The sequence below is a fragment of the Lacerta agilis genome, chromosome 10, assembly GCF_009819535.1.
Source record: "Lacerta agilis isolate rLacAgi1 chromosome 10, rLacAgi1.pri, whole genome shotgun sequence".
In the NCBI taxonomy this organism is placed as follows: Eukaryota; Metazoa; Chordata; class Lepidosauria; order Squamata; family Lacertidae; genus Lacerta; species Lacerta agilis.
In genome coordinates this window covers 42,263,735-42,290,287 of record NC_046321.1, presented here as the reverse complement: position 1 = coordinate 42,290,287, position 26,553 = coordinate 42,263,735, and the positions used below count along the sequence as shown (strand labels likewise).

Genomic DNA, 26,553 nt, shown 5'->3' with positions numbered 1-26,553 from the left:
GTCCCAAACCATCTGGAGGACCAAGTTTGCCTATGCCTGGCTTACTCTATGGTATTAACCCCTTCATGTATTAATTAGACTTCAGCATGTTGGCTACATAAGCTGGTTATCCCACAACGAGTTCAGGTGGGAATCTGTAGACCTCCAGGTGTTGCTAGATTATATCTCCTCTCATTCCTGATCATTAGCTACACTGGCTGGGGCTGACAGGATTGGAGTCCCGCAATAATTGAGAGGCCACAGCTTTCTCTATCCTTGCTAGCTAAAGCCTAAAACATTTTGGAATGCAGGTACGTAAAGTACTGTCTTCTCTGTACATACCACACCATGCTTCAATCAACAGCCAAGCACCTGATCCAGGTAGGTGGGTACAAAGACCAGGGAGATTGTTTTAGTTATGGGATGGATTGTAAGGTACGCCCTCTGGAGAAAACCCACACAGCCCTATGCTATCATTTTGACCCCTAGTGAAAGTTTGGCTACTCAGGCAAAACTTTGAATGAGGCTGATGGTTGGTTCTGCTGCCTTACCTGTTGGTTTTGCTTTGGGCTACCCATTTGTTAGTCTGAATATTGCTTTATTATGGCTGCTGGGTGTGTTGTGTTTTGCTGCCTTTCATTTTATGTTGTGTGTTTTGTACTATTATTTGTTAATTTGCTTTACTGTAAACTACTTTGACACACACACACACCACTCTGAGAGCTTCCAGAATGAGTAAGGGAGATAAGAAATACAGTACCAAAGTAACTCATCCCATTGTGTGAAGTCAAAGCCAAAACCTCCAGTCTCTGCTGCTTCCCTGTTTGGTTGGTGTCATCCTGCCGCCCAATCACAGCTATGCTAAGATCCTAGGTTTCTCTATTGTTTTCAATATGTCTCTTATCTGTCAGGGGAGGAGAGGAGAGATCTATAGGCAGAGGAATAGGAAGTCAATCAGATTGTGTGAATTTACAAGTGAACCCTATTGCTTGGAGTAGTTGAGCCATGGGAATGTTGATAGTGTCAGTTTATAATAAAGGACTGATCTGTATGAGCCTGTAAAGAATTTTACTTTGTTAGTTTTTTATTGCATGTATATTTCATTGCTTTAAGCTGCTTTGAATTTCTTTGTGAGGTGTAAGGTTTTCAAATAAATAAATGATGGTATGTAGATTCCTGTAGGAGAGCATTTGGGTTGCAGGAGGTGGATGTTGTTGTTGTTGTTGTTGTTGTTGTTGTTGTTGTTGTTGTTGTTTATTAATACCCTGCCCATCTGGCTGGGTCAAATCAAATCATTCTTTATTACGGTCAAAGACCAGCTCTTAAAAAGGAGGTAAAGTAAAAATAAAAATAAATAAATACAGCGGATCCCTTTGACGAAACACTTTCCGGGGATGTTACATATATAAAACTCTTTGAACAAGATTTAAAAGAAAATTATTAATTGCATTACAATGTTAAAGATTTAAAATAGTGGCTGCAGAAGGCTGAGCCCGGCTCGCTCAAGATTCCATTGAGGAGAAACTTAGATGGGCTGAGAAGAAGGTCTATATCTGCAAATTTGGACACAAAATCTGGCAACCGCCCTGGTAATCATCGGGTCTTTACCTAACAAGAGCAGGTTGTATAACTGCTTTTCTGGGAGGCTTGCAAACCTCACCAGTATAGGGTCCATGATCTCCCTTCGAGCTTCTTCATATAGAGGGCATCTGAAGAACGAGTGTTCAGGGCTTCCTATTTCCCCTAGTGGGCATACGCAGAGTCTTTGGGCGTATGGGATTTTTTTATAGAGCCCCTCCAGCACTGGCGTGGGCAATGCCGCGCTTCTGGCAAGAGTAAACGCCCTTCTTGAGTTTTTTGACAGGAGAAAGGAGAGGTAAGGTGCCGGGGCAGCTATGTATCTCTCGATTTCTCCTGTTCTGTATTCAGGGCATCTTGAACAGTCCTGTTGTCTTTCAATGTCACTGAGTCGTTGTCTGACTGTTACTTTAGCTTGCCTTGGATCCATCTTTAAGAAGGCTTGGGGGGAAAGGCCCATATTCTGGAGAGAATTCAGGACCGCTAACTGCCACCCGGACTGAAACTGATCGCAAAGGATCAGTGGTGCAATCCCTTGGGGTTTCAGATTTAGAGCCAGCCATTTATAAATTGATGTTAGGCGTATTGAAGCCTCCACACTCATCATTCCCGTTTCGAGTCTGATCCATGCGTTGGATACGCATTTGGGGACGTGCAGGAGGGCTCTGAGAAATTTAGATTGTACACGTTCCAAGGGAGAGAAAGAGGAGGAGGACGGGCCTAGAAAGGTTCCGTAGAGGAGCTGAGCCAGCGCTTTGGCCTTAAATAACTTAAGGGCCGCCGGAACGAAGAAGCCCCCCTGTGTTCTGTAGAATTTGAGAATACAGTTTGCGGATTTTTCGGCTGAGCTTCCAACAGAATTTATATGCATTTTATTTGCTCCTGTGGCCTGTACTGCCATTCCGAGATATTTATAGTTGGAAACTTGCTCTAATCTATGTCCTTGTAGTTCCCCATCTGGCTGGGTTTCCCTGGCCACTCTGGACGGCTCCCAACAGAATATTAAAAACACAATAAAACATCAAACATTAAAAACTTCCCTAAACAGGGCTGCCTTCAGGTGTCTTCGAAAAGTCAGATACTATAGTTGTTTATTTCCTTGACATCCAATGGGAGGGCATTCGACAGTGCGGGCGCCACTACCGAGAAGGCCCTCTGCTTGGTTCCTTGTAAAAAGACTCCCCTCCCTTGCCTTAGTTGTCTGGAGATCAGCAGGAACCAGACGGAAAAGTTTCCATTCAGACTTTGTGTTGTGTGCATACAGAAGGAGCAGAGAAATCGTGCAAGAGTTTGAACTGTTGTCCAACCAAGGTGGTCCATGTGATGAGTACAACGGGGGCAATTTCCTTCCCCCCAACTAAACATAGCCCCCAGATTCCCAGCTTTCACTGAGAGAGAGAGAGAGAATAGAACATGAGAGAGGCGAAACGGAGAAATGAGACAAAATGTGGACATCAATGTCTTCCCACGAGCCTGCTTCACCCAACTCCCCCTTACTTTTCTCACCTCCCCTGGAAAAACTACTGTGGGTGCCCTTGAGTCCAGCAACGTAATTTTAAAAATCCAGCAATTTTAGACATTTGGAAGAAAGCCTCCCACAGTGTTCCTAACTTGGGCTATGTAGGGGTGGGGGTGTCTTTTACCTGATGCAGGTGTTGGGAGTGCACTGGAGCCAGAGTAAATCGTAATTTCGACATAGCTTTGTTCTCTTATCCCAAACCAATCCAGATGGCCACCATCACCGAGATCAGGCTGAGGGCAGCCAAATAATTCTGCCAGCTGAGTTGACCCCAACAGGCAGTTGATGTGAGTTATTGTGTCTCCTGTAAACTGCTCACCTTGCGTTGGTGAAAGATGATCAAAGCAATGCAGCTAGATAGGCAGACCGGAGACTCACTGCTCAGAAGCCATGGCCCATTGAGAAAAATACGGGGCACAGACACAATTGAAATTAAACACTCCATCATTTTTATTTTCCTGGGGGACACACTGGGAATTCTTGATAATGAAAGTCATTAGAGTAATTAGGAAATTATTATCCCGTTCTAGATTGCCCAGTTAAATTCCCTGGCAACCCTCTGCTTCCAGTTTTCCATCCAAAATTCCTCTGGCATACGGAAGACATTTAGAAACATTTAACATTTATGATTTTAAACCGTGCACCAGCCAAGGGTGACCTTAACTGGCTAGCAAAAGAACCTCAGAGAATGTTTTCTAACAATTAGATCTTCATCATCATACCACCACTACCCCCAAAATCAATATATTCTTATGCCTGGTTCTAAGGCTTTTCAAGAAGTATGTTACATATTTATTTATTTATTTTAATCACATCCTCTTTCAGTTATTAAATGCACAAAGGGCATATTTGTCCCTAGGGAACTTGGGTAAGTGTAACATGACTGGAAACAGAATGTATATGACAGATGATAGAACTCTTGCAATTAGAGTATACCAGTAATTCCTACTCAATATTTCTTGGAAGTACAGTGGATGTAAATTTAACTGTGGGTTAAATTCATGGCCAATCTCCTTCCTAGAAAATTTTCTCTTCCATTCATTATCTCTGTCCTATACAAGCAGACTTGTATGCAGGAACCTAAGCATATCCCTAATCATTCAGGGAACACTTTTTAGTCATTAAAGGCACTATTTGGAAACAATAAAAAGCACTAACAAACAAGGATGGAGGACTTTGTCCCTCGTGATTTCCCTTCCAGTGGCCGCATGCAAGTGGTAGGTGGGGCCAGAGAGCGAGGGAAGTAGCGGTTTTGAGGCAGAGGAAGAAATGCAGGCTTGCAGCTCTGGAAAATGTCTTTTTTGGGGCTCCTAATTTGTATTCATTTTAGAGTTTGTATTAATTGTAGGAGCTTAGCTACATAACCTGTATTTTAGAAAATGAACTCAAAATTGGCATAAAATCCTCAAGTCTTGGGTGACTGCTGTTTCCAAAGCAAGCCAAACTCAGGCAAGTGGTGCCCCTGGCACTTCCACGGCATCTGAACCAAATTTAACAATATATTGGGTTGAATGTGAATGAAACAACCACTGGGGTTCATGGAGAAAATGCACTTTTTCGGAGAATACAAGGAACCTACTTATACCGAGCAAATGAAGTCAAACTGGAATATGTATTACACACATTGATCAGTAAATGTGTGTGCTTTTCAAGGACAGAATGCGTATGCAACATCAAAAATATACTGTTGAATACTACAGAGTTGCCATCACATTGTGGGAAGGATGCAAAGTCCCTTGGGGGTGTGGGCCATTTATGCAATTATCCGGTTCCTTAAATGCATATGCATAGTGATCAGGTTTTGTTCATCTTCTCATGTCAGTCCAGCTTATATTAAGTACAATAATATGTGAGTTCATTTAACTAAGGCAGGAATAATCTTTGGGTTTCTTTAATGGCAGGCAGGATTGTCACCTCGATTGGATGCTGGAAGCTGGAACTTCCAATCACACTGCTAGTTACAAGATTAAAATAAGTGGCAGAAATATTAGTAAGCCTCACTTTTCAAATAGGTAAGACTTCAGAAAGATTCAACACAATTTCGTGGAAAAATCAGGACAATCCTTAGATGAAGTTAGTCAACAGCTGGATTTCTGTAGATGCAACCTACACTTTGATCTAAATTGACCTGATAAACCCTGACAAAAAGCTGCTAACTGTGAGGCTCCTTGATGATGTCCCTGAACAGGGGATATAAACATGTGTTTAATGTGCCAGTTTGGATTTTATAGTCCTCAACTGACTCGTGTAGGCTCTATGAATTAAGTTGTTGTTTATATCTTGGAATGTGTCCAAGGGATATTCCATTTTCTGCAGTATGAGTCCACAAATCTTGACACAGGGGTGTTTTTTTGTTTGTTTTTTGTTTGTTTGTTTTTTTACAATCAATACATTCTAAGGCTCCAATATTCCATTCAGATCATAGCAAATATCTCCTTCCAGCAGAAAGCACCAAAAAGAGACTAATATCAGCTCTGAAGTTGCCACTGTGGCGTAATGGTTAGGGTTTTGGATTAGGACGTGGGAGAGCAGGGTTCCGATCCCCATTCAGCCTTGAATCTCACTGGGTGACCTTGGCCCAGTCACCATCTCTTAGACTAACCTACTTCACAGGGTTGTTGTGAGAATGAAATGGGGAGGCGGAAAACCACATACACCACCTTGAAATCCTTGGAAGATAAAAGTGGTATATAAATGTATTACTGTACTTGCATGCATACATACCGTACATACTTTACTGCTGGGGTTGTTGAAAATGCTACAAAAGCACCATGATCTGCACGCCTCAATATATTAAGAGTACAAATAGCTAAGGCCCTTCTGACACCCCAATTCCACCAGATTTTAAGAATCAGAATATTTAGACACATTTTATGAAGTGGCCCCTCCCCCCAAAAAAACAGGTAGTCCTCTCAGCTATCTTTTCCTACAATGAAAATAATCAGCCTATTATCAGCCTGTACTATCCTGGGATGGATAGTATTGCATGTCCTTGACTTTTTTTGGCCATGCCCCACCTAAGCATCTCTTAAATCCTAAAATCCTGATCCCAAGATGTGACATATAATTCTTAATATTCAAAAAGTGAACTCCTATTCACGTGGAGGAAGCCTAAAAGGCCATTAACTTGGTCCAACTGATTCCCGAATTCCCCTCCCCTTAAAAATCAAATTGCCCCCCTGTGGGGCGTGTGCCGCACGTTGGGAACCACGGCTCTAGAGGAACAGAGTAATGGTACATCTTGACTCAGGCATCTCATTAGCAATTGGAAAAGACCTTCAGTCGCGTATAGCCTACTAAGAAACAGGGATTAGTTCTCTGTCGGGCCCCCTAGGCCCAGGACTACGGAAGAGAGGCAAAGGACCCACCCAGCACAAGTGATGTTTGTTCCTTTTCTTGTTTATCAGCCTATGTAGTTGTGAATGGGGTTGATGGCAGGAAGTGGCATCTCACTCAGGTCTGGGCCTGTGTACAACTGTCCCCTCATGCCATTTCTCCATAAGGGCTGCCTATTTGCTCATAAAATAGGAGCACCTGGGAAATTTTTGCCAAAATGGTGGTATGCAAATGCCATTCTTTTATATCGTAGAGGTGAGGTACTGGTAAAATAGTGCTCAAGACATTTTATGTAGTGTGGCACCTTAAAAAAATAACTGAAACATGTTTCTCTCCCAATATACATTCACATTTAAATTGTGTTCTGCTCTTACAGAAGTGGGTCTTGAGTCTAGACCACAACCTCCAACTGGTGCAGAATGTGATGACTGGACTGCTGATGGGGGCAGATATCCATATGTGACACCATGGTTGAAGCCACTACGTTGGCTGCCCCTCTGTCACCAAGTCCAGGTTCAAAGCTCTTTTATTAAGTGACAAAGCCCTAAACAACTTGAGTCCAGGGTTCTCTCAGGAACCACCTGGACTCTTATACCCCAGCTCAATGATACAGGTGACCTGTAGAAGCATCCTTAATAGTTCCTCATACTTGTGAGCCCCATCGATGACAACACGAAACCAAGTTTTCAGTGTTATCAGTCCCACAGGAGTCAACTCCTAGGGGCGGAGGTATCTTCGCTCCCTCCCCATTAAATATTTGAGGGGGCTGGGCCTCCCCAAAGTTGATGTGCATTGCCATTCAAATGGTGTGTGTGTTTCACATCGATTATGTGGGACGGAACTCACCTGGCCCCCAATATTATATTCAAGTTGGCACACCTGATCAGCCCATTCTGGTGCAATGTTCTTCCAATAGACTCAGGAGGAACATTCAATACAGATTTCTAAATTTTGCTGAAAACCTTTCTATGATGCCAGGCTTATACAAAGGAAGAAGACACTTTTAATTTTATGATTAGCTGGTGGTGTGTGTTCTTAGTTTTCATTGTATCCCATTGATTCCCCCCCCCAATGAAATTGCAGCATATAAATATTTTAATGAATAAGTATGTGTGACAATCACCCAAACTTAGGATTGGCATAGAAGGAGTTAAAAGGAATAACCAGTAAGAACCTTTAGGGGGCGGAGTTATGTGGGCTATATAAACCCCTCCCAGGGAAGGATCTTGGGTCTTGTCTTTTGTTGGGGTCTTGGTCTTTGTCTGGGGGCTTGTTGTGGGTATTGAGAGGTTGGAAGGAGGGTGGCAAGGGAAGGAGTAGGAACAAGGGCGGGATAAATCATTGGGCACTGTTGTTAACAAGAACACAACCAAGAAAGAACTGTTTATTCAGAAACCGCATGCTTATGTACTAAACTTCAAATAAAATAGTTTTGTTCCAATATTCTCCTTGACTGAACAGAGTGAAGTAAATACCAGGCAGACTGGTTGGTGGTAGCGGTTAATTGACAAAGTGGTGAGCGCAGGTATCAACGGACCGTTAAACGTCTGGGGGTCCTGTGCAGGTTGAGCGAACCGCCACAGTATGCATGGTAATATTCAGGTGCACTGCAGGGCTCTGTACTTTTGCTACAGTTCCCATGCACTACATCAGACACCATTCCACATGGGATGGATCAGGGCAAGGGTCAAAAAAAGTATTACTGTGGAGAGAGTGCAATATGTTTGGGATTTATGCCTTTGATAGCTGTGCTGGTTAAATTCCTACCCCTGCTTTGAGGCCACATGATTTCAGGGCAGCTACGCTATCCAAACTGTATGGGTACTTTTTTAAAAGTATGATTCTTAAATCTTGCTGGTGCATTGTAAAATAATATTGAAGTGGCAATGTACTGAATTCTATACTTCCACATTTTTTTTCTTTAAACTCTAAACTCCAACAGTGTGTGTGTAAAAATAAAACGAGAACTTAAATTAGATTTTGTGTGTGCAAATAAATGCCAGTGAGGAAAACTGATTTAATAATCATAGTTCAGAAGTGAGGAGGAAGCCAGCCCCATGGATCACAGATCCACAAATATTATTGGAAATCATTGAAATGACTCAATTATTTGAGGTTCTCCCCGCAGCAGAAGCCTGCCCTCTATGTCTTCTTCATGGGGTATTTACCCCCATGATTTCCCAACTTTGATTTTTCAACAACTTTGGCCAACCCCCCCCCCAAAAAAAATCCTGGCTACACCCATGTCATGGATACAACACAGGGGAGGGGATGTGCTTCAGAGGAGCGAGCTATCAGCTCATCTACTTCATCTTCAGATGGAAATACAGCACTCAAATAAAGCACACAAATTGTTAATATAAAAATACTGGAAGCAGCGACCTGTGAACAGCATGGAAGGCTCAGATGCACACACATCTTAGAAAGGCAGCTAAAAATATAATAATCCTGCTTGCCCTCCTTTGACCTCTTTCTACCTATACAGGAAAGGCCTTAAGCTGCCCTTTCTTCTCGCCCGGGACTGTTCTGAACCGACAGGTGCAAGTGTGAAAAAACTTTTTATGATCCAGGAGTACACTCCTCTTTAACGGAAAAGCAAATAAATCTCAGCATTCCATGCCAGCAATTTCACAAGCTTTGATTTCAGTTGCAATAAGTCTTTATTGTGCCCGACAGCCAGGCAGGACCGTTAAGATTACTTCTGGCAGAAGTTCTACTGCAAACATATAAACATAGAGAAAAGAGGCTATCAATGCAATTGAAGAGCCTCATCTGCAGTCACAACTTCCTTTCTTAGCATCACTGTTGCTTTAGCTGAAATACCTTCATGAGTTACACCAATTAATCGAAATACCATCTTCGCTTTCAACTTTTAAGTCTGGAATAGATGACTTTTTTTGACACAGGAAATCTGGTTGTGACCATTTAGCATCGCTGTGTTTTTAAACTGTGTGTATTCCAGTATAAATACTAGTATCTGTTTTTAAAGGACTTTCTCCAGCACCAAATTAGAAGGAACCAAAATGCCTGAAAGCAGGGGGAAAGCTCATAAACTTTTCACATGCAAAGCATGTATTCAACCATTGAAATACAATCATGCAGAATGCTCTCCCCAGTGAGGTCTGCCTGGTGTCTCTGCACACCTTTTCAGTACCAGGTAGAAACGTAACTTTTTCTCCAAGCCTTTGAAAGACTGTATTGTCTGCTTTTAGTGTGGTTGCCAAACCTCCATCACTGTTACTGCATGTGAAGGCCTGTTTTCATTTTTACAAGTTGTATGAACTGTTAATGTTTTGTATGACTTCCCCCCCCCCTTATAGTTAACAATGCATTTTCGTGTATGTTTTTTGAACACAAGTCACTCTGCAACCTTTTAGGTGCAAGAGACTAAGAAAAAATAATAAAAGAACCACAAATTCACACCTCTCCAATCTCTCCCCAGAAGAAGGGGTGTCCAGAAATATGTATAGGGGGAATAAAAACTCCCAGTAATAGTTTGCAGCTGAATCAAGTCACAGGAATGCTCCTGATGTGAAAAGGTTGCATCAGCATAACTTTTTCCAGTCAGGGAGCTACTTGCAAAATGGAAGAACCTTTTTTGGATAGAGAAGAGTCCACACCTGTGTCTGCTGTGTATTACTGTGTACTCAGTAAAATATATAACTTTGCTTAATTTATTTCACCCCACCTCAGGACTAAAAAGGCACCCCTTACTTAAGCAAACACACTCTACTTCTTGTCAGTGGATTCAATGATATTTACCCCATGGAAAGTCTATAAAATAACTAAGCTATGCTTGCGTTTATAAAAATAAAATACCCTACTATTGCAGTTGTCTTCACTCCACATACAGCTTGAGTAACATGCAAAAAGTGATTGGTATTATTGGTGTTTGCCCTGAAACACCACATAGGATGAAAGGGTTTATTCCCACTTATGAAGAATCGCAGCAGAGAATTGTACAAGACTGAGTAACAAGTTTGTAGCAGCCAGATGAACACTGCATGGTTTTTGTCCATAGCTGGTTCTCAATTGCTGGTGGCAGATTGTTTTCTTTCTATTTAGGCATGAAATGAAGATTCTCTGGTATCCACTTGCTTTGTCCTCACTTCATGTGCTATCCCTCAAAGAGAGGTTTGCTGCCAGACCCAGCGTTTGACCTCAGGACACACCATTTCCCCTTAGCCTCAGCTTCTCTAATCTAGTTTAAGAGAATAATGGCCTAAATAGGCAGGGCAGGCATGGTGTTGCTATCAAAGAACAGTATTTGGACCATAGGGTAGTTCAATTTCTCTTTAATTTGAAAGTGATGCGACAGGAAAACCAGCAAACTGCATGCACAGTCCAACTGGGGAGTGGGGGTACTGATTAACAACTTGCACCCCATCTCCCATAGGAAAAGGGCGGCAACATTTGCAACTCTTACCCTGGAGAAAGGGTAAGGGGCAACATGATCTCAGTGTATAAAATCTTGCATGCCATGAAGTGGATAAAAGGTTTTTCCTCAGTCTCTCATAACACAAGAATTCATAGGCATCATGGGCATCCAATGAATCTGCATGTTGAAAGACCCAGGACAGAAAAAAAGTACTTCTTTATGCAGCGGGTAATTAAACTGTGGAACTTGCTGCCACAGGAAGCAGGGATGGCCACCAACTTGGATAGCTTTAAAATAGAGAAATATGTGGAAGGTAAATCGATGGCAACTAGCCATTCATGGCTATGCTTTGCCTCCGAGGTTGGAGGCTGGAGGCTTTTGAATACCTGCTGCCGGAAACGGCAGGAGGAGTGTGTGTTCTTGTGCCTGGGTCCTGCTTTGGCGCTTTCCCATAAGCATCTGGTTGGCCACTGTGAGAACAAGATGCTGGACTAGAAGGGCCAGTGGCTTGATTCAGCATGCTCTCTTGTTATTAACAAAATGTTCTGCCCCTTCCCAATCTGTGACTGTGGTTGCGGATTAGCCCATGCAAGTTGTTTCACTTTGTGGCTCCAGGGTGTGCAGCAGACAGGAGTTAGCTACAGTTCTCCCGTGTATTTATTTTTAATTTTAACCATCAATGCTCCTACCCATGGGGGGAAATTAATGGGAAATGTGTCCAGTGGCCTACAGTTATTGTGCATGTATTGACAAGCAAAACCAACCGACCCCCACATTTGCACCAGCTTAATTAAGACAATGGAAACAGGAGATTTTTTTTTTAAACTTATATTCAAAATATCTTTGTATAAACAATGGCAATACTACAGAGTAGTATTTTAATACAAATCAGTTCAATATTATTAACTGTTAAACTTTTATTATAAATTAAAATTTTTTTACAAAAAATTGCACATAATAAATTGACCACTCTTAGGTTCTGATGCACTGGCATTTGCAACTGTATCTTTAATCTTCAAGTTTAAGTCTCTGCCACAAGTCCAGAATGCAGAAAGGGCAGGAAACCACCCTCATTGAGCCTTCAAGTGCAAAAAGCATACTTGTGGCCATGGCAGTTACTTTCCTTAAGAGCGGCTGCTTTTGTTTTTTATATCCTGCAATGAAAACAAATCTCCAAAACGAAACAAAAAGGGATTTGGAAAGAGGGTGGGGTGGGGTTGGGAGGAAAACAAAGTGGACCAATTCTTTTTGTTGTAAACTCAGCCCGTATTATTAGCCCCAAACACAGATCTCTCAGGCATCAGTGCGAGCGTCAAGTGAAATCAGGAACCGCACAAAAGAAAATGAAAAATCGAAAATAAAATTTAAAAAATTAACACATTTAAAGTCTGTCATTGGGATGAACTATACTTACGTACATGATGTTATGAGAGTCTGGCAGGGCCCAGAAGCAGGCCATAGAGGACATTCATTTATCCAAGGAGGCGATCATGTCAATTGTTTCCAGGTTCAAGGAAAGCAGGCCAGAGAGAGACTTGATATGCTCAGCTTTGCGCATCTGCTTTTCAGAGGCCTAAAGCCAGAGATCAGCCTGGAGAATCATTCAAATGATTTTGGCATTTAATAGGACTTAGCACTGACTGCACCCAGTGTTCAGCGATTCGTGCTTTCTGTTCTGTAAGTGTTTAAATTTAAAAGCTCATCTAGGCTGACTCCAACCTCTTGGCACTTGGAAACTAGTTTTCTCAGGTTATCAGTTTTACCTCCTCCTGATGCTTCAAACAGGAGCTGCTGTAAGAGATGGTGAAGCAGACATAAGATTTAGCTGGAATATCACCACATCAATGGACATGGGATATGCAGAAAATTGAAATGAAACCTTAAACGGAAACATAAGGAGAAAACATTACATCTTTCCACAGGGTTGCGCAAAGAGGTAGCTTCTGAAAGGCTCTCTGATATAAGTGATGGACCTGTAAAGAAGAGACAAGAATCAATCTAATCTTATCCCAACAAAACTGTTATGTTTGTTGCAAAACATGCACTTTTTCTGTCTTATGTGGCTGTAACACAGGTTAGGAATGGTGAAGCTATGGCAGGGCTTGAGGGCTACTGCTAGATTTAAGAGCTTTACATTCTTCAAAAAGTGCTTAGTTTTAAGGCTGTAGAGGAGACATGGAAGCCTGATGATCACATTGTAAATGCTTAGAAGCAAGTTAAGAGAGTCCTATCCGTCCCTATTTCAAATTGACTGAATTGGTTTACTACATCAACAAGTTTCTGTGTGCCATATATTTAAAAGTTTGTACTGATCAAGTCACTGAAGACTTTTTTTGTTGGATTTAAGCTTCTTTTGTTATTTAAAGGCTCTGCAATCCTACACCCACTTACTGAGGAATTAATTGTTCTGATTTCTTATCCACCCTTCACAGTGAGGACCCAGGGTGTAATACTTTAAAAATACAATATTGAAATCCACTAAAAAACAGATTATACTGAAAGGAACAAGATGGGTCCCAAATACATATCTTAGGCGTCAAAGGACAGAGTAAAGGGGTGTGCCTTCATCAGCATGTGAAAAATTACAGAATGAAGATGTCAGACACACTTCTCTAGCTCAGGGACTGCCAAATAAATTGGCACTCCTTGGACACTTCTCTAGTCCGTAGGGAAGGAGACAGCTATTTGGGACCTAAGTCTCATTCAAATAATCAGGTTTTGCTTCTGACATGTGCAAAGTAAATGAGCATTATGTGACCAAGTGGGAAGAATTAAGTATGTTAAATTAACATCCTAAGTGTCCTTGTGTTGGCAAACTACCGTGTTTGAAAGCTGCAGGAATGCAAAAAGTGTGTTTCAACCAAGTCTGGCTCTAGCACATCGAGCCCCTGACAGAATTACCACATTTTTCCTATGTATAAGACTAGGTTTCCCCCCTAAAAAAATGTCAAAAATTAGGGAGCATCTTATACACGGATACATCTCCCCCCATTTTCTTAAATCTGAGTCCCCCAAAATAGGGAGCGTCTTATACATTACAGACGGAAAAATAGGGTAACCTAAAAGGAAAAAAGATTTAGCCATAATCTTTTTTCCTCCTCGCCTTCATCTGATAGAAGACACAATTTCTGAGGAGCAGACAGCAGACCTTTTACTCTAAAGCTAGCTTAGCAAGAACACTGTTCTCAAGCTGCTGCTTCTTCTTTTTAAGGTGTAGACTAGTTCATTAAACCCAGGGGTGAGGCTAGTTAAGTATCTTTGCAACTGGCTATTTCAATAAGCTTTTCTTACATACCTCTCTCTGTCCCTTTAGAAAGCACTCAGCAGCAATGGCTCTGAAGGGAAGAAATAAAAATGACTTATTTTTTTGCAGAATACCAAATATCTTTATGGGAAGAACACAGAGTATGGGATGGAACTATAAAAGTCCTGGAAAGTAACAGACTAACTCCCAATGATGATAATCTATAGTGAAGAGACAAAAAAGATACATTTCATAAACAATCTTACATGAGCAAGACATTTCAGTTGTTCCCATTATGTACAAACACTGCAGACAATGATCAGTTCATCACCACTGGATATTGCTATTATGATATATAAAGGGGAGGGTAGAAAGGAGGAGGGAAACAGAAGTCAATAATTTAATGGTAAACATTCCAAAGCAGCAACAATAAAATTCATCAACACATTTTCCTTACTTAGACACACAAGGCATACTTACTTCTGAAATATTTTTTGTATAGGAAGCAACAGTCCTCATTTTACGACATTAGTGCCAGGAATCTGTCTAAACCAAAGTTTGTGGAAAGACTGCAATAACGAAAAAGCTTTCTAGCATAAAACCAAATTTGAAGGCCTACTTCAAATGTAGCTTTATGAAGCAAACCTTTTAAAAATATATATATCTATTGTTAACAGGTGTATGACTGTTGAATTACATTTTCCAGATGGCCAGGCATGTTGGGATATTATATGTAAACATCTTGGCTTGTAGTTTCAGAATCTGGACATTGCTCTCTTCCCAGTGTTGTTGAAGCAGCCTGCAGTGACAAAGGAGCAAAGGGAAACATGCAGTGCTGAATAAGAATGTAAAGCAATAATACTAAGCTCTTTTAAAAGCTTGAACGGGGGTGGGGAGAGGTGGGAGAAGAGGTGCAAGTGAGAGTACAGTCATGGGAAAAAGAAAGTACACCCTCTGTTGCGGTTGTACACATCAGGACATCATATTGTATCATGGTTTATTTAACAAAAATAAAGTCCAAATGGAGAAGCCATGCGTGAAAAACTAAGTACACCTTATCACTCAATAGCTTGAAGAACCACCTTTAGCAGCAATAACTTGAAGTAATCGTTTTCTGTATGACTTTCAGAACAATAGTAGTTGTAATAATAATAATAATAATAATACTACTTTGGAATAACAGGTGGAGCCTCTTCGTCCAGTGTTCTTATAAACCTACTGTAGAATACTTGGTCTAAGAATGAGTCCCACAAACACCCAGACGTAATGCCGGGGGGGGGGGAGACTGTTCTATCTGGCAAACCAAAATGCTTGCCCTAATGTAATGATCACCTTAGAGCAAGGCATTCTAAATTTTTCATGTTGGTGACACACATTTTAGACATGCATCATTTTGTGACACAGTAATTCAGTTTTACTAGCAAACTAACCCCTTTCTAGCCCCGGGAGGAGCATTAAAACACACAGTTTGGAAAGCTCTGCCTTAGAGCAACAATGAATTCCTCTCCTCACCTTTTTTTGTTAATATGATTTCTAAGCCTTCCTACAGGCTTAAATAATACATGTTATGTATTAGTTCTCTTTGCTCTATACCAGGGTTTGCCAAACCTGGGTCTCCAAGCTGTTTTTGGATTATAACTCCCATCATCCATAATTGGCAGGACCAGTGGCCAGGGATGATGGGAACTGTAGTTCAAAAGCAGCTGGAGACCCAAGCCCTGCTCTAGACTATTTTATTTCCAGATCTAAACTTTGTAAATTGTTTTTTTTTTCCTTCAAAGAAAGCCCCACTCAGCCATCCAGCTTAGAAGATGGCAAGTACTGTAAAAAATTTAAAGGGCACCGGGGGAAACAGATACTTGCTTCTAAATGCTTCCGCTGATATTATCTTACCTGAATGCAAGTCCAGGATTAGCAGGCATGGTAGAGCAAAATCTTTCCAATGCTTTGGAATGCTGAGACTTCGGAATACAACTCAGATAAAAGAAAATGACCTGTAAAGGTTAATTTTCAAGAAGTTAGGTAATTCAAGCTGCCTACTTGTTCACAAATCCAACACTGATGTGCACTCTCTTTTGAATATGATGATGAAGACAGCGGGACTGAGTTAGTAGTAGCACCTACAAACAGCTCTTCCAGGTACCAGTGGCCCCAAAGATGAACCACAGCAAGAAGAACACAAGGGAATTTAGACTTCTCTAGCAAATGCTGGAGTCCTTCAAAAAAGGAGGGAGGGCTGGCGGAAGAGACAGCACCAGGTGACACAGCATTTCAGAGGTGTCAGACAAGGATGATCTCCAAACTGCCTAAGAAACCTAAAGGAAGTCAGCTCCGAAAGGAAAGTGTAACAGACAACCCGTCCCTATACAGCAACACTAGGTTTCTACAGTTCGCCAATCCCCAGCCTACAAAACATTTTAGAGAAGCTGATACTCTACAAATTTAGCCACTGTGCAGATGTGCACACACACTCTGCAGCAAGGAGCTTTTGTATATGTTTTCAGTTCTCATTTCCCTTACAGGACTGGTATTTTAGCTTGTTGTGTTGAACAAAATGCTAAGGAAACCCGACATGTATTTCAGCATAATGAGTTTTATATACAGCGTCCTGTGTTTGAATTACCAAAATACTTATACCTTGTTGTGGAATTCATAGTTGGTCCAGTAATCAGCAGTGCTAAATGGAATAGGGTAACGGGAGGGGACTGTAACAAGACATCTGTTCACAAGATCTGTAAAAAGCTTGAATTCTTGAACTTGATTGTTAGATCTGACAACCTTGCCATTGATGAAAACAAGGTAACTGAAAAAGAAGAGTGAAACCCAGGTGTTAACACTTCCAAATGCATTACTTTTACAGTTATAATGTCTCATCATTTAAACTTACTCTATCCAAATCTGCTGAACTATTTCCTCTTGCATAACTGCTCCCAGAGCTGCCTCATAAGCATCCACTGCATCTCCAGAACTTCCATGAAGAGACTGGTATAAGCTATTTTTCATTGAAAGAAAACAGCGTAAGCTTTTCTGAAACGGTTACATGCCTTTTGTAAAAGAAAAGGGCAATGGAGAAGCTTGACATTATACGCAAGTATAAGCCAAAAAAAATGATCAGAGGTACAAAATGTTTCCTAGCTTTAAAAGCGTTTCAACACTTTAACTCTTCCCAGTGGTTAACAGGCAATAATTAATATTGAAATTAATGTAGTTAATGTAAGTCAGCAAAACAGCTGTCCATCTCTTTTTGACTGAATGTCTGCAAGAAAAATACTGCTGCCAACAAGGCAGATGATGGGAGTACTTAAGTAGTAGAAATTCCTTACACTTTATGAATCTAAGCATTTGAAGAAAGGGTTTTTTTTTTTTGCCAGCTGCCTAAGTACTTCTAAGAAGTTCTCTCTCCCATTTATATATAATTCAAAACTAAAGTGTGGGACACAGGGCTCAAGTCGCACATCTGTCTTCTGATTTTAAACTTAAAACACCATGAAGTTGGTTGTGTTTAAGTAAAAAAAAAAAATCACAACAGATGTTTGTAACACCAAACTGCAAAGCTAAATGGCATAAGGAAGGGCAAGTAAAGCAGTGCATGGTGTATGTTCATGACAGAAATACCAAAAGTCTAAAGGATACTGGCAGAAACTAGGACAACCATGGCACTCCTTATATTTGCTCTTTATTATATACTGTAACACAAGATTAGCTGCCTCCTCAACAATCTGTAGTTCCTCACTTTAAAAGTGTTGCAATAGTAAAAAAATTATCAGACTTTGGAAAAACTCACCAGTATATTTGCCACAAGTAAGGAATTTGCTGGTTTAAAAGCTCTTCTGTAAAGCTTCCCTTATACATAGGCGGTGTGAATTCAATTGGCATTGGGAAATTCAAAAAATATCTAGAACAAAGAGTCCTCATTCAGTGTGACAAATGTTCACTACACCGAAACAATCCTAACCTAAAGCAATCTGAGCAAAGAGTGGACACACCACCTATGCATATCTCCAAGTGAGTAAGAGCCAGACTAGAATTTGGAAGAAGCGTATGGCAGCCACTGAAAATGGTAGCAGCTTAACTACTTTCCCCATCTGTAGCGTAGAGCATAGCTGCGTTTCAAAATCATGATTTTCTGCATTCCCTTGCGCCATGATTACTGTGGCATCTAGTTTGATTCCAAGTGAAAACAAAACAGTGAAGGAGATACCAAAGAAATGTATTTAAGATATGATTAATATGCTTTTATAGAGATGTCTGAAGAAGGCTTTGTTATAATCCTTTCACAATCTTATGAGAACATATGAATATGTGTGATCCGCCCTGACACCTGCAGGTATACTACTACTACTACTAATAAAAAATGTCTCTTAAGCAAGATATTATCAATATCTAAATACCCCCCCTTATTGACTATATTAAATATATTAAGTATGTTGGGTTTCCCCCCTGTGTTTTCCTTTTCTTTTTTCCTTATTCGTTTATTCATATTCTGAATTATAACATTAACATTTAAAATTTAGTCATAATCAGATGTATTTTTTTGAAAATTATGCAATTATTATATGCTTATTTGCTTGTTTTCCTTTCAAAACTTGTATTTTAAGTGTCTGGACATATACATATCTATATAAACATAGCAAGTAAAGAAGCCTTGCACTATGTGCAATCCACTAACACACTTTTTACCTCAATTGGAGTGCTTTCATTAAGTTACAGAAACTCATATGGTAACACAGGCTCCCATATCAGCCCCAACTTAGGGTGCTGCAAGGCTTATTTCAAAAGCCCGAGGTGTTGCAGAAATCTATCTTCCTGTTTGCAGCATCAGTTTCAGCTACTTAACCTGGCTTTACCTTATATGTACAATGGGGTTTGTGCCAATAATTACAGGGTGCTAAAAGATTCTGGAATAATATCTCAAGAAATAATAGCCTCTCTCGACTTAGCTGTGCACCACTTTTCTAAAAATATTTGTCTACTTTTAGATCACAAGCCCAAGTTGCCTTACACTCAACACACAAACTGACAAATAATAAAATAACATGTGAATTGCTTTTCACTGTACTGAGAAATCTAAGGACAGCATTGCCATAAAGTTCTGCATGCAACTAAGGTTTGTGCAAAATGGCAATGTGTAACGTAAGCGTTTTTACAAGTAACCATACAGAAATTTTATAAATGGAACTGAACAACGCGTCACATAAACCGAGCTCATAGCAGCATGGAATGATTAGTTTGCTTGCCAGACTTACCGTAACAGATCCACAGGACTGTTGTCTCGAGTCACACACTCAAAGAATGCTGCAACGAAGGCTTGCAACAGTGGAGGAATACTATCTGATCTATTCTGTCATGAGAGAGTAAGTGACATTGGACTAAAGTTACAAAATGTGAAGAACAAATCAAACTTCTGTGTAAGACATTTTAATGGCTCTTTCAAAACCAAGGCTGCTGTAGGAATGATGCGGAGGGTGGGCAGCCATTACCCAAAAGCAGAATGCTACCTAATTTTCTGCAGTGCTTCAAATGGTTAACATTCAAGGATGAACTTTTTTATCTCTCCATAGATTAGATGCATCAGCTCACCCTTTTGCAGATTACGAAAGAAGGATAAAGAAATGTGAGTCTCACACAACTGTTGCAACATCTGTGTCACATTCTAACTCCAGCATGCCCCAACCGGATGTTTTCCTCTACAGCTCTCACCAACCCAAGCTGGAGCTGATGACAGTTAGAGTCCCAAACATCTGGAGAAGGCTGTTCTACATCGTCCAACAAACCACTCCCTTCAGATTCACATTCCAGCTTGTTTTTTGTTTTTTGTTTTTTTAGCATTTGTGGGCAACAACAACTTTAGGCAAAACAAAAATTTAAAGTCTGAAAATCAAACTCCTGGTCAAATCCTTTCACTGAAAGTCACCATTTTGTATTAAAGAAACTTGGGTCTCTCTCCAACCTGTTATAAAAAGCTGAATAAAGTCATTGGTGTTTTACCTGCAGAATGAAGAATTTGCACATAAAGTAGAAAACCTGGGCATTTTGAGGGTTTTTCTCAAATGCTGAAAGCCACACGTCACATGCTTTTTCCACCTGGCCTGTCTGCAAGTACAAACCAACTAGTGCTTCTAGCAGCCGACAGTCAATGGGGTTTAATTTCAAGAGTGATTTACAAAGCTCAATAGCAGCTTCCCACCTTGAATGAAAACAGTAAAAAAAATAATGTTTTTTTAACTGAGCAAGCAATCAATTACTTTTCTTATTTTAAAAAAGACAGTGACCTAGAAGAAGAACTTCCAAGACAATCTTGTGAACTATTACACTCTTTCCTATTACCTATTCTTTTTTAATCATAACATTGGGCATGAACCTCCTTTCTTATTGCTGCTATATTCATCTGTGTAATTACCAAAAAATGGGAAATTGTCACTCACCATGCATTTCTGTACAAAGGATTGTATTCAACTAAATTTTACTCAGAGTGGACCCATTTAAATTAATTGCCTTGGCTAATTTGCAGCAAAAGCCTAGTTGAATATAACCCATAATGCTTAACACAGCATATAAAAGATAGCAATTTTGCAGCAGTGACTTACCTTTCTAACAGCTGCTGCAAAATAACCATGTTTCTATATAGCGGAAGACAGAGAACTACTTTTTCATCAGCTGCAGAATTCTCACTGGTACATGACTGGATGGCATCTAAAAACAAGCAAACATCAAGTAAGATTACACATTCACAAATACAAAGCTTTACCTCAGAAAAAGCATTTAAGTTAATGTATAAATACACCTGAATTTTGGTAGGGTTTTTTTGTGGGGGGGGAAAGACAATGTAGTCATGCACTTCATTTCAATCATTGTTTTTAGTTAGGTATGAAATAGTTTCAGTGTCTTTAAGAGGTGAAGATGTAAATTATTCAAGCTGACGGGTCAGATCCCAAGGTTTCTGCTTCTGCGCATGCACATGTGGCAAACCTGGAAAAATACTTCCGGGTTTGCTGCGTACATATCCCGAAGGATACCACTGTACAAAAATACCAACTAATAATAATAATAAATAAATAATTTTAAAAACTGGAAGAAATAAAGTAAGATCTGAGTTCTCTTTCAAACTGTTAAGAAAGCAACAAAGCCAGTCTTCCAATCATCACTGATTATTCCCAAAGCAAAATTATTTTTTATGGACATTTAAAGAATTTCCTTTGCGTACATACATGTGCATTACTAAACATGCAGGATCACATTAGGAAGCTGTCTCTCAGTTCAGTTACTCGTTGTAAACAGATTCCTCTTACTCTTATTTACTACTGCCTTCCCTACTTGCTGTGCTCACAAGCCCCTTTTGCCCTTCCCACATTCTTGATCAACCCCCCTCCCTTTATCCCTTCTCACACACACACACACCCCACCTATCCTTCCATAGTTCACCCAAGCCCCACCCCTTTTGAAGGAGGGGGAGGCCCTTCACCCAGCTGCTTGCTAAAAAACAAGGTAAAGGGCCCTTTCCTTTAAACCTATCTGCCAGGGTATTTAAGGGAGGTGGAGAAGGAACTTCCCCCAACAGCATGCTAAACTTGCCTCCTTGCCTCCCAGCATCCATTCAACAGCTCACCCCAACCAGCCTGCTGTTCCTCGTGCTGCTGTTTTTATGGCTGTCAATGCTGCAAACATTACATTTTTTAAACCTATAGGAAGAAATTCTCAAGCCAGTCTGCATGATCCACTACAATAAACTGTCTCGCTGCAAAATATATGGATTCTACTCAGAAGCAAGCTCCATGGGATTGGTCCCAAATGATTTGTACAGGACAGAAGTCATGGCTTTTCCTATACATAAGCAGACTTCCTCTGAATTAATGAAGAGCACGAGAGACTAAACAATGAAAAGCCACAGTCCACTGCATATGTAAACCATAGCACAATTATTTTAGATATTCTATAAATATTAATTCAAGAAATAAACCACAGCTGAATTTAAATGGGTAACCTCACCTTCAAACACAGCTAACAAAGTATCAGGATCAGCTTTCACATCTCCAATTGTTTTCCAAGGTATTAAAAAAGGCTCCTTCTTCATTATTTTTGAAGGGTTGCTATTGGCAGGATCATAGAACTTGATGGGGAGATCGCCAAACTCAATCAGATGTATATAGGATAACCAAGCTAAGCAGCGGTCACTTATGGTGAGATGTTGCACCAAAACCGGTTCACTTTCTGACTTCAGTGCATTCTGCGGAGAAGAAAGTTATATGATGATTAAATCTGACAACGTAAATAACGGGCAACCTTGCTATATTATGCCTAGTCATAGAAATATATTCTAGCAATCAAGCTTGAATGTTTTGTTTCACTAAACCGATCCCATGGTCACAATTGGGGAATTCCAGGTTTTAGAAATTTGCCTGCCCTGATTTGTTCTGTATGCAAGACTCACATAAAAAAAAACCCTGTAAGGTTTTATTACAATTAAGCAGCATATAAATGTTGTGAAATAAATAAATTTGCAGTTAAAACTATTTCTAGAAGGACTGAGATAGCAGAAGACACAAATGTTGAAAACTGTATGCAACGGTCATATATTACACTGGTAGGCCATGTGACAGAGGAACATTTAATCACAGACAGTAGTATAGACTGAAGTCCCTGCTCCCCAGAACACCCAGTAAAAATAGTGGAGATTTTGTAATCTGATGTATTTACAAGCATTTTTTCACAACTGTAGGGAAGCACACTCTGGTCCATATGAAATTGCTCTCATCTGCTATTGAATAGTGCAGCAGGGATATTACCTTCAAACCAGATATATAGGACAAAACAGCAGTGGACGCCAAAGCCAAAAATCACTTTGATGAAAATATAACCACCGTAACATGATATAACTAAGCAAGTACCTGGAATAATGCAACAGCATTTTGATATTTCCCAGTGAAGAGGCTTAGGTGAACTCTATACAGCAACATCTCCAGCAAGTGAAAGGACCGAAGATCCAGATTCTCTTCACATTTTGGACTCTCCATTAGGAACTGTAGCATTCTCCCACACACATAATCCTTTCCATCAAATGAGTTTTCCAGATTTAGAAACTGAATGGCAGTTAAGAAAGATAAAACATTTGAGGATTCATCTTATTTTGTTTTGGGATCTAAAGAGCTGTGTGCAACTGTCTAAAGCACTTCTGTGTATGCACAGAGACATTCCAGATGTTTGCTTTCAACTACAGCCAATTGCACTGTATCACATCTATATCACATATTATCCTGGAGGCATGACATTGTGGCAGAAGTTTGGATGTAAGGTAATGTGAAAGGAACCCCAAGCGGGCATCCCATTTGTCTGGTACATTTTATAGGATTCTATATTCCCTGTGGCAGAAAAAAGGAAATCCTAAATTTAAAGTTTTTGTAAAAGTTCTTTTTGAGCTTTAAAAGCAATTTAGTGGAAGCCTTCAAATTAAACATACATGGAAGTGAGATGTAGTGTACTAACTTCAAAATTACTACATATAGCTTTTCCAGTGATCAAACTTACTGTCCACCAAATCTTGTAAGTGGGAGCATATTCCACTGCAGTCTCACACATTTCTTGCACCTCTTCCTTAATTCCTCTTTTTGAAAATAGCTTGAGGTAATGACACCAGACTTCAGAATTTTCTTTGTTATTTTCTAGTGCTCGAGCCAGGACATTTAAAGCAGAATCCAAGCGTTCTGAGGATGATCTTCAATAAGAAAGGAAAGCAATACATTCATTTTTACATTCTGTTTCATGGTACAATGCCAAGTCATGCACATGCATTACCCTTTCAGAAGCTCCCCGCACTTCATACATGGCCTTTTTCTCTTCTGTATTTAAAACAGTTTGAGGGATTTGAAATGCAGCCGTGAGAGGAAGAGAGAAAAGGGAAAAAGCTGCTGAACAGGGAACTTGCAAGGTAACTCTAAGGCACTTGTGGATGGTATACTACAACTGCAGTTTATTGTCAATACTTTCAGACACCTGCTGGTTCCTGATGTAAACGTAAAACATCTGGAAATGACTTCTACCATCTTGCTTAAGGAGTCTTCCGTTTTATCATTATGAATTAAGAAAACTAACATTAGAAATCCAATCAATTGTATCCTTCATTTGTATTAAAATGAAACCTCTTTTTACTATTTCCATGCTGAAATGAAACACTTTAAAGCATAATAATAATTTATTATGCTTACTCTGGACTGTGCACAATAAAAGAGCAAATCAATTCCCTCCACCATTGCTTTAAAACAATAACCTATTTGTACATTGGCCAAAGAAACAAAGTCCTTTGATGCTTGTGGCAAAGCTTGCTTCCAACAGCACAGGTGAGAAGCTTGAGACAAAAAGTGCAACTGATTTGTTTGCAAAGAAAGAATTACCCACCCTTCGTTTTGATTCAGATATTTGTAGGCCAATTTGATCCAAAGCTGAACATTATATGGGTTCTCAAGTACACTTGCTTCCAGGTTTGAAATGTCATCAGTCTCATTTGTAAAATACCTAACATCATCAGGAGTCACAACAGCATCCAGAGCAGGAAGATTTATTCTGTTTTGTACTGCAGGAGCTGAAAATAAAAACAATTCTCTTTTTTAAAGGACTGTCACAACTTTCGTGTTTTGAAATCCAACTTTCATTTTAAGTTGCAGCAAGTTATTACTTCAGTGTGAAAAAAAGCAATCTACTAAAAGCCCAATACACTCATAAACAGTAGTATGTATGTGCACACTGATTGTTACGTGTCAGTGCTGAATCTTGAGTGACAGCAGTGCAAGACATTCAGGACACTTTCTTTCAACTAACACAACTGACTGACTCAGGCACAGGACTCCTGACCACTAAGCCAACACAGTGCCTACCTACAGGCACACATATACTTTCAGAGGCCTTTCCTAGCTCCAGCAGGATCCTAGAACAACCCACCCCCTGCTGAAATTAGGCATCAAAGAAGTATTCCATTGTAGCCAATAGAATGTTTTTTTTTTTCAAACCTGTTTCACTGGGTCTGTGTGGAAATGGTGCCACCTACCTGTGACACCAGTTTTATATGCCTATATCAGTTTTATCATTACAGGGCAAATAAAGAGGGGAGAAAAGTAAATGTATTCAAGTACATTTTTTTGCCCTTTTTCAAAATTACTCTTAACATTCCAGATTTAGTTACAGTAGGTGACTTCTGTTTCAGAGTATCTGAGGAAGTGTGCATGCACACCAAAGCTCATACCAAGAACAAACTTAGTTGGTCTCTAAGGTGCTACTGGAAGGATTTATTTTATTTTATTTTGTTTTTATTCCAAATTTAATTGCATTATAATTAATGGTACCATATTTAATAGGTCCAGAAGACTGTTCCTCTTCACTGCTGATATCACTGTCCAAATGAGTTTTTTCCCAGTGCTTAGGTCTCCATTTTCTTTTGTCTTTCCAAGTTGTAAACGGAGGGGCTATTTGTAAGAGAGATATAAATTGAAGTATACATTAAATTCTTTACATCATGTTTTATCATCAAAGCAAATATTGTTTATCCAGCTACAACAATTTTTTTTAAAAAACCCCACTGAATATTGCTGTAGATTGGATCTTGAGATATTAAAAAAGTTACTTACTGTGACCTTTGCTTTCATTGACATTACTAGCAAGAAGAACAGCCATTTGATCCATTGCCATGCGATCTTTGTTTACACCAAATAGTTTTTCAACATATTTTTCTGAAATAAGATGGTAGCAATATCTAAGACACATATCATTATCAGTAATTTTCAACTATATACATTCATACTGCATATCCATGACCAAATCCAAAGAACTCTGATGAAACTTTTAACACTACAAATTGTTTCAAAATGGTGGCATCAATGTCCATCAATACAACTGCAAATACTTTCCACTTTTATGATCCTTTGCTGAAAGCTCACACAGGTGAAAAGTAAAAAGCAACTACAGATTGAATCACCTTTTGTTTAATATTAATACAGTGCAGGGTGGAAGCATGCATTAGGAAGCAGCTTGCTTCCTTAACTTTTGGCTATGAAACTAGAATAGGTACCTAATTGCAGAACTGAATTCCTTTGCTGGCAAGACCAACAAGCAACATACCTGTTGCAGTGCTTATCTCTTCATCAGTGCTTTTTTCTGAACAGCCTATCAGAGCTAAATTGTACGAAAGAACATCCTCAAACAGCTGTCTTCGGCTGAGAGTGCAATCTTTCATGTGTTGCCTGAAATAGAAAATAACCCCACTTAAAAATCTACCAAAGACTCTGTGAACATCATGCCTAAAGTGAATGTTATTTTCAAACAGCATTTAAAACATTTCCAGAAACTCTAAGAAGTGTGCAGCTGCAGGACAAGGGTATAAAAGACAGGATAGTTTACATATGCACTCCACCTAATACTCAGGTGCCACTATTACTCATAGGGACTACTTCAGTAATCTTCTCAAACCTTTTATCACTCAAAAGTGAAGTGAACTTTGAAGAGCATCTCCGACATAATGTACCTCACATTCAAATG

At 39.8% G+C, this 26,553-nt stretch overlaps 1 protein-coding gene and 1 long non-coding RNA gene across 5 annotated transcripts in view; one reads left to right on the top strand and one right to left on the bottom strand.

Annotated features, from left to right (window-relative positions):
* Positions 1–54: 54 nt before the first annotated feature.
* Positions 55–19,829, top strand: LOC117054331. Its single transcript, XR_004427477.1, has 3 exons — positions 55–360; positions 19,596–19,648; positions 19,728–19,829. It is a non-coding gene; the product is annotated as an uncharacterized LOC117054331 (long non-coding RNA).
* The window catches only part of ZFC3H1 (zinc finger C3H1-type containing), a 34,069-nt gene continuing 19,208 nt past the window's right edge, over positions 11,693–26,553 (bottom strand). For 2 of the 4 annotated variants that reach the window (XM_033163054.1, XM_033163055.1), the window contains exons 18-35: positions 26,137–26,258; positions 25,647–25,748; positions 25,365–25,484; positions 24,424–24,607; positions 23,557–23,743; positions 22,920–23,111; positions 22,021–22,258; positions 20,622–20,727; positions 20,023–20,221; positions 19,281–19,375; positions 17,819–17,929; positions 16,922–17,026; positions 16,672–16,837; positions 15,928–16,028; positions 14,732–14,833; positions 14,086–14,125; positions 12,701–12,763; positions 11,693–12,581 (exon numbers count right to left, since the gene is read on the bottom strand). In XM_033163054.1, coding sequence (XP_033018945.1) covers positions 12,444–12,581; positions 12,701–12,763; positions 14,086–14,125; positions 14,732–14,833; positions 15,928–16,028; positions 16,672–16,837; positions 16,922–17,026; positions 17,819–17,929; positions 19,281–19,375; positions 20,023–20,221; positions 20,622–20,727; positions 22,021–22,258; positions 22,920–23,111; positions 23,557–23,743; positions 24,424–24,607; positions 25,365–25,484; positions 25,647–25,748; positions 26,137–26,258 — 2,371 coding nt within the window. In that variant the 3' untranslated portion in view covers positions 11,693–12,443. Of the gene's footprint in view, positions 12,582–12,700; positions 12,764–14,085; positions 14,378–14,731; positions 14,834–15,927; positions 16,029–16,671; positions 16,838–16,921; positions 17,027–17,818; positions 17,930–19,280; positions 19,376–20,022; positions 20,222–20,621; positions 20,728–22,020; positions 22,259–22,919; positions 23,112–23,556; positions 23,744–24,423; positions 24,608–25,364; positions 25,485–25,646; positions 25,749–26,136; positions 26,259–26,553 lie in introns of those variants that run through there. The other 2 variants (XR_004427476.1, XR_004427475.1) reach the window with 2 other exon arrangements.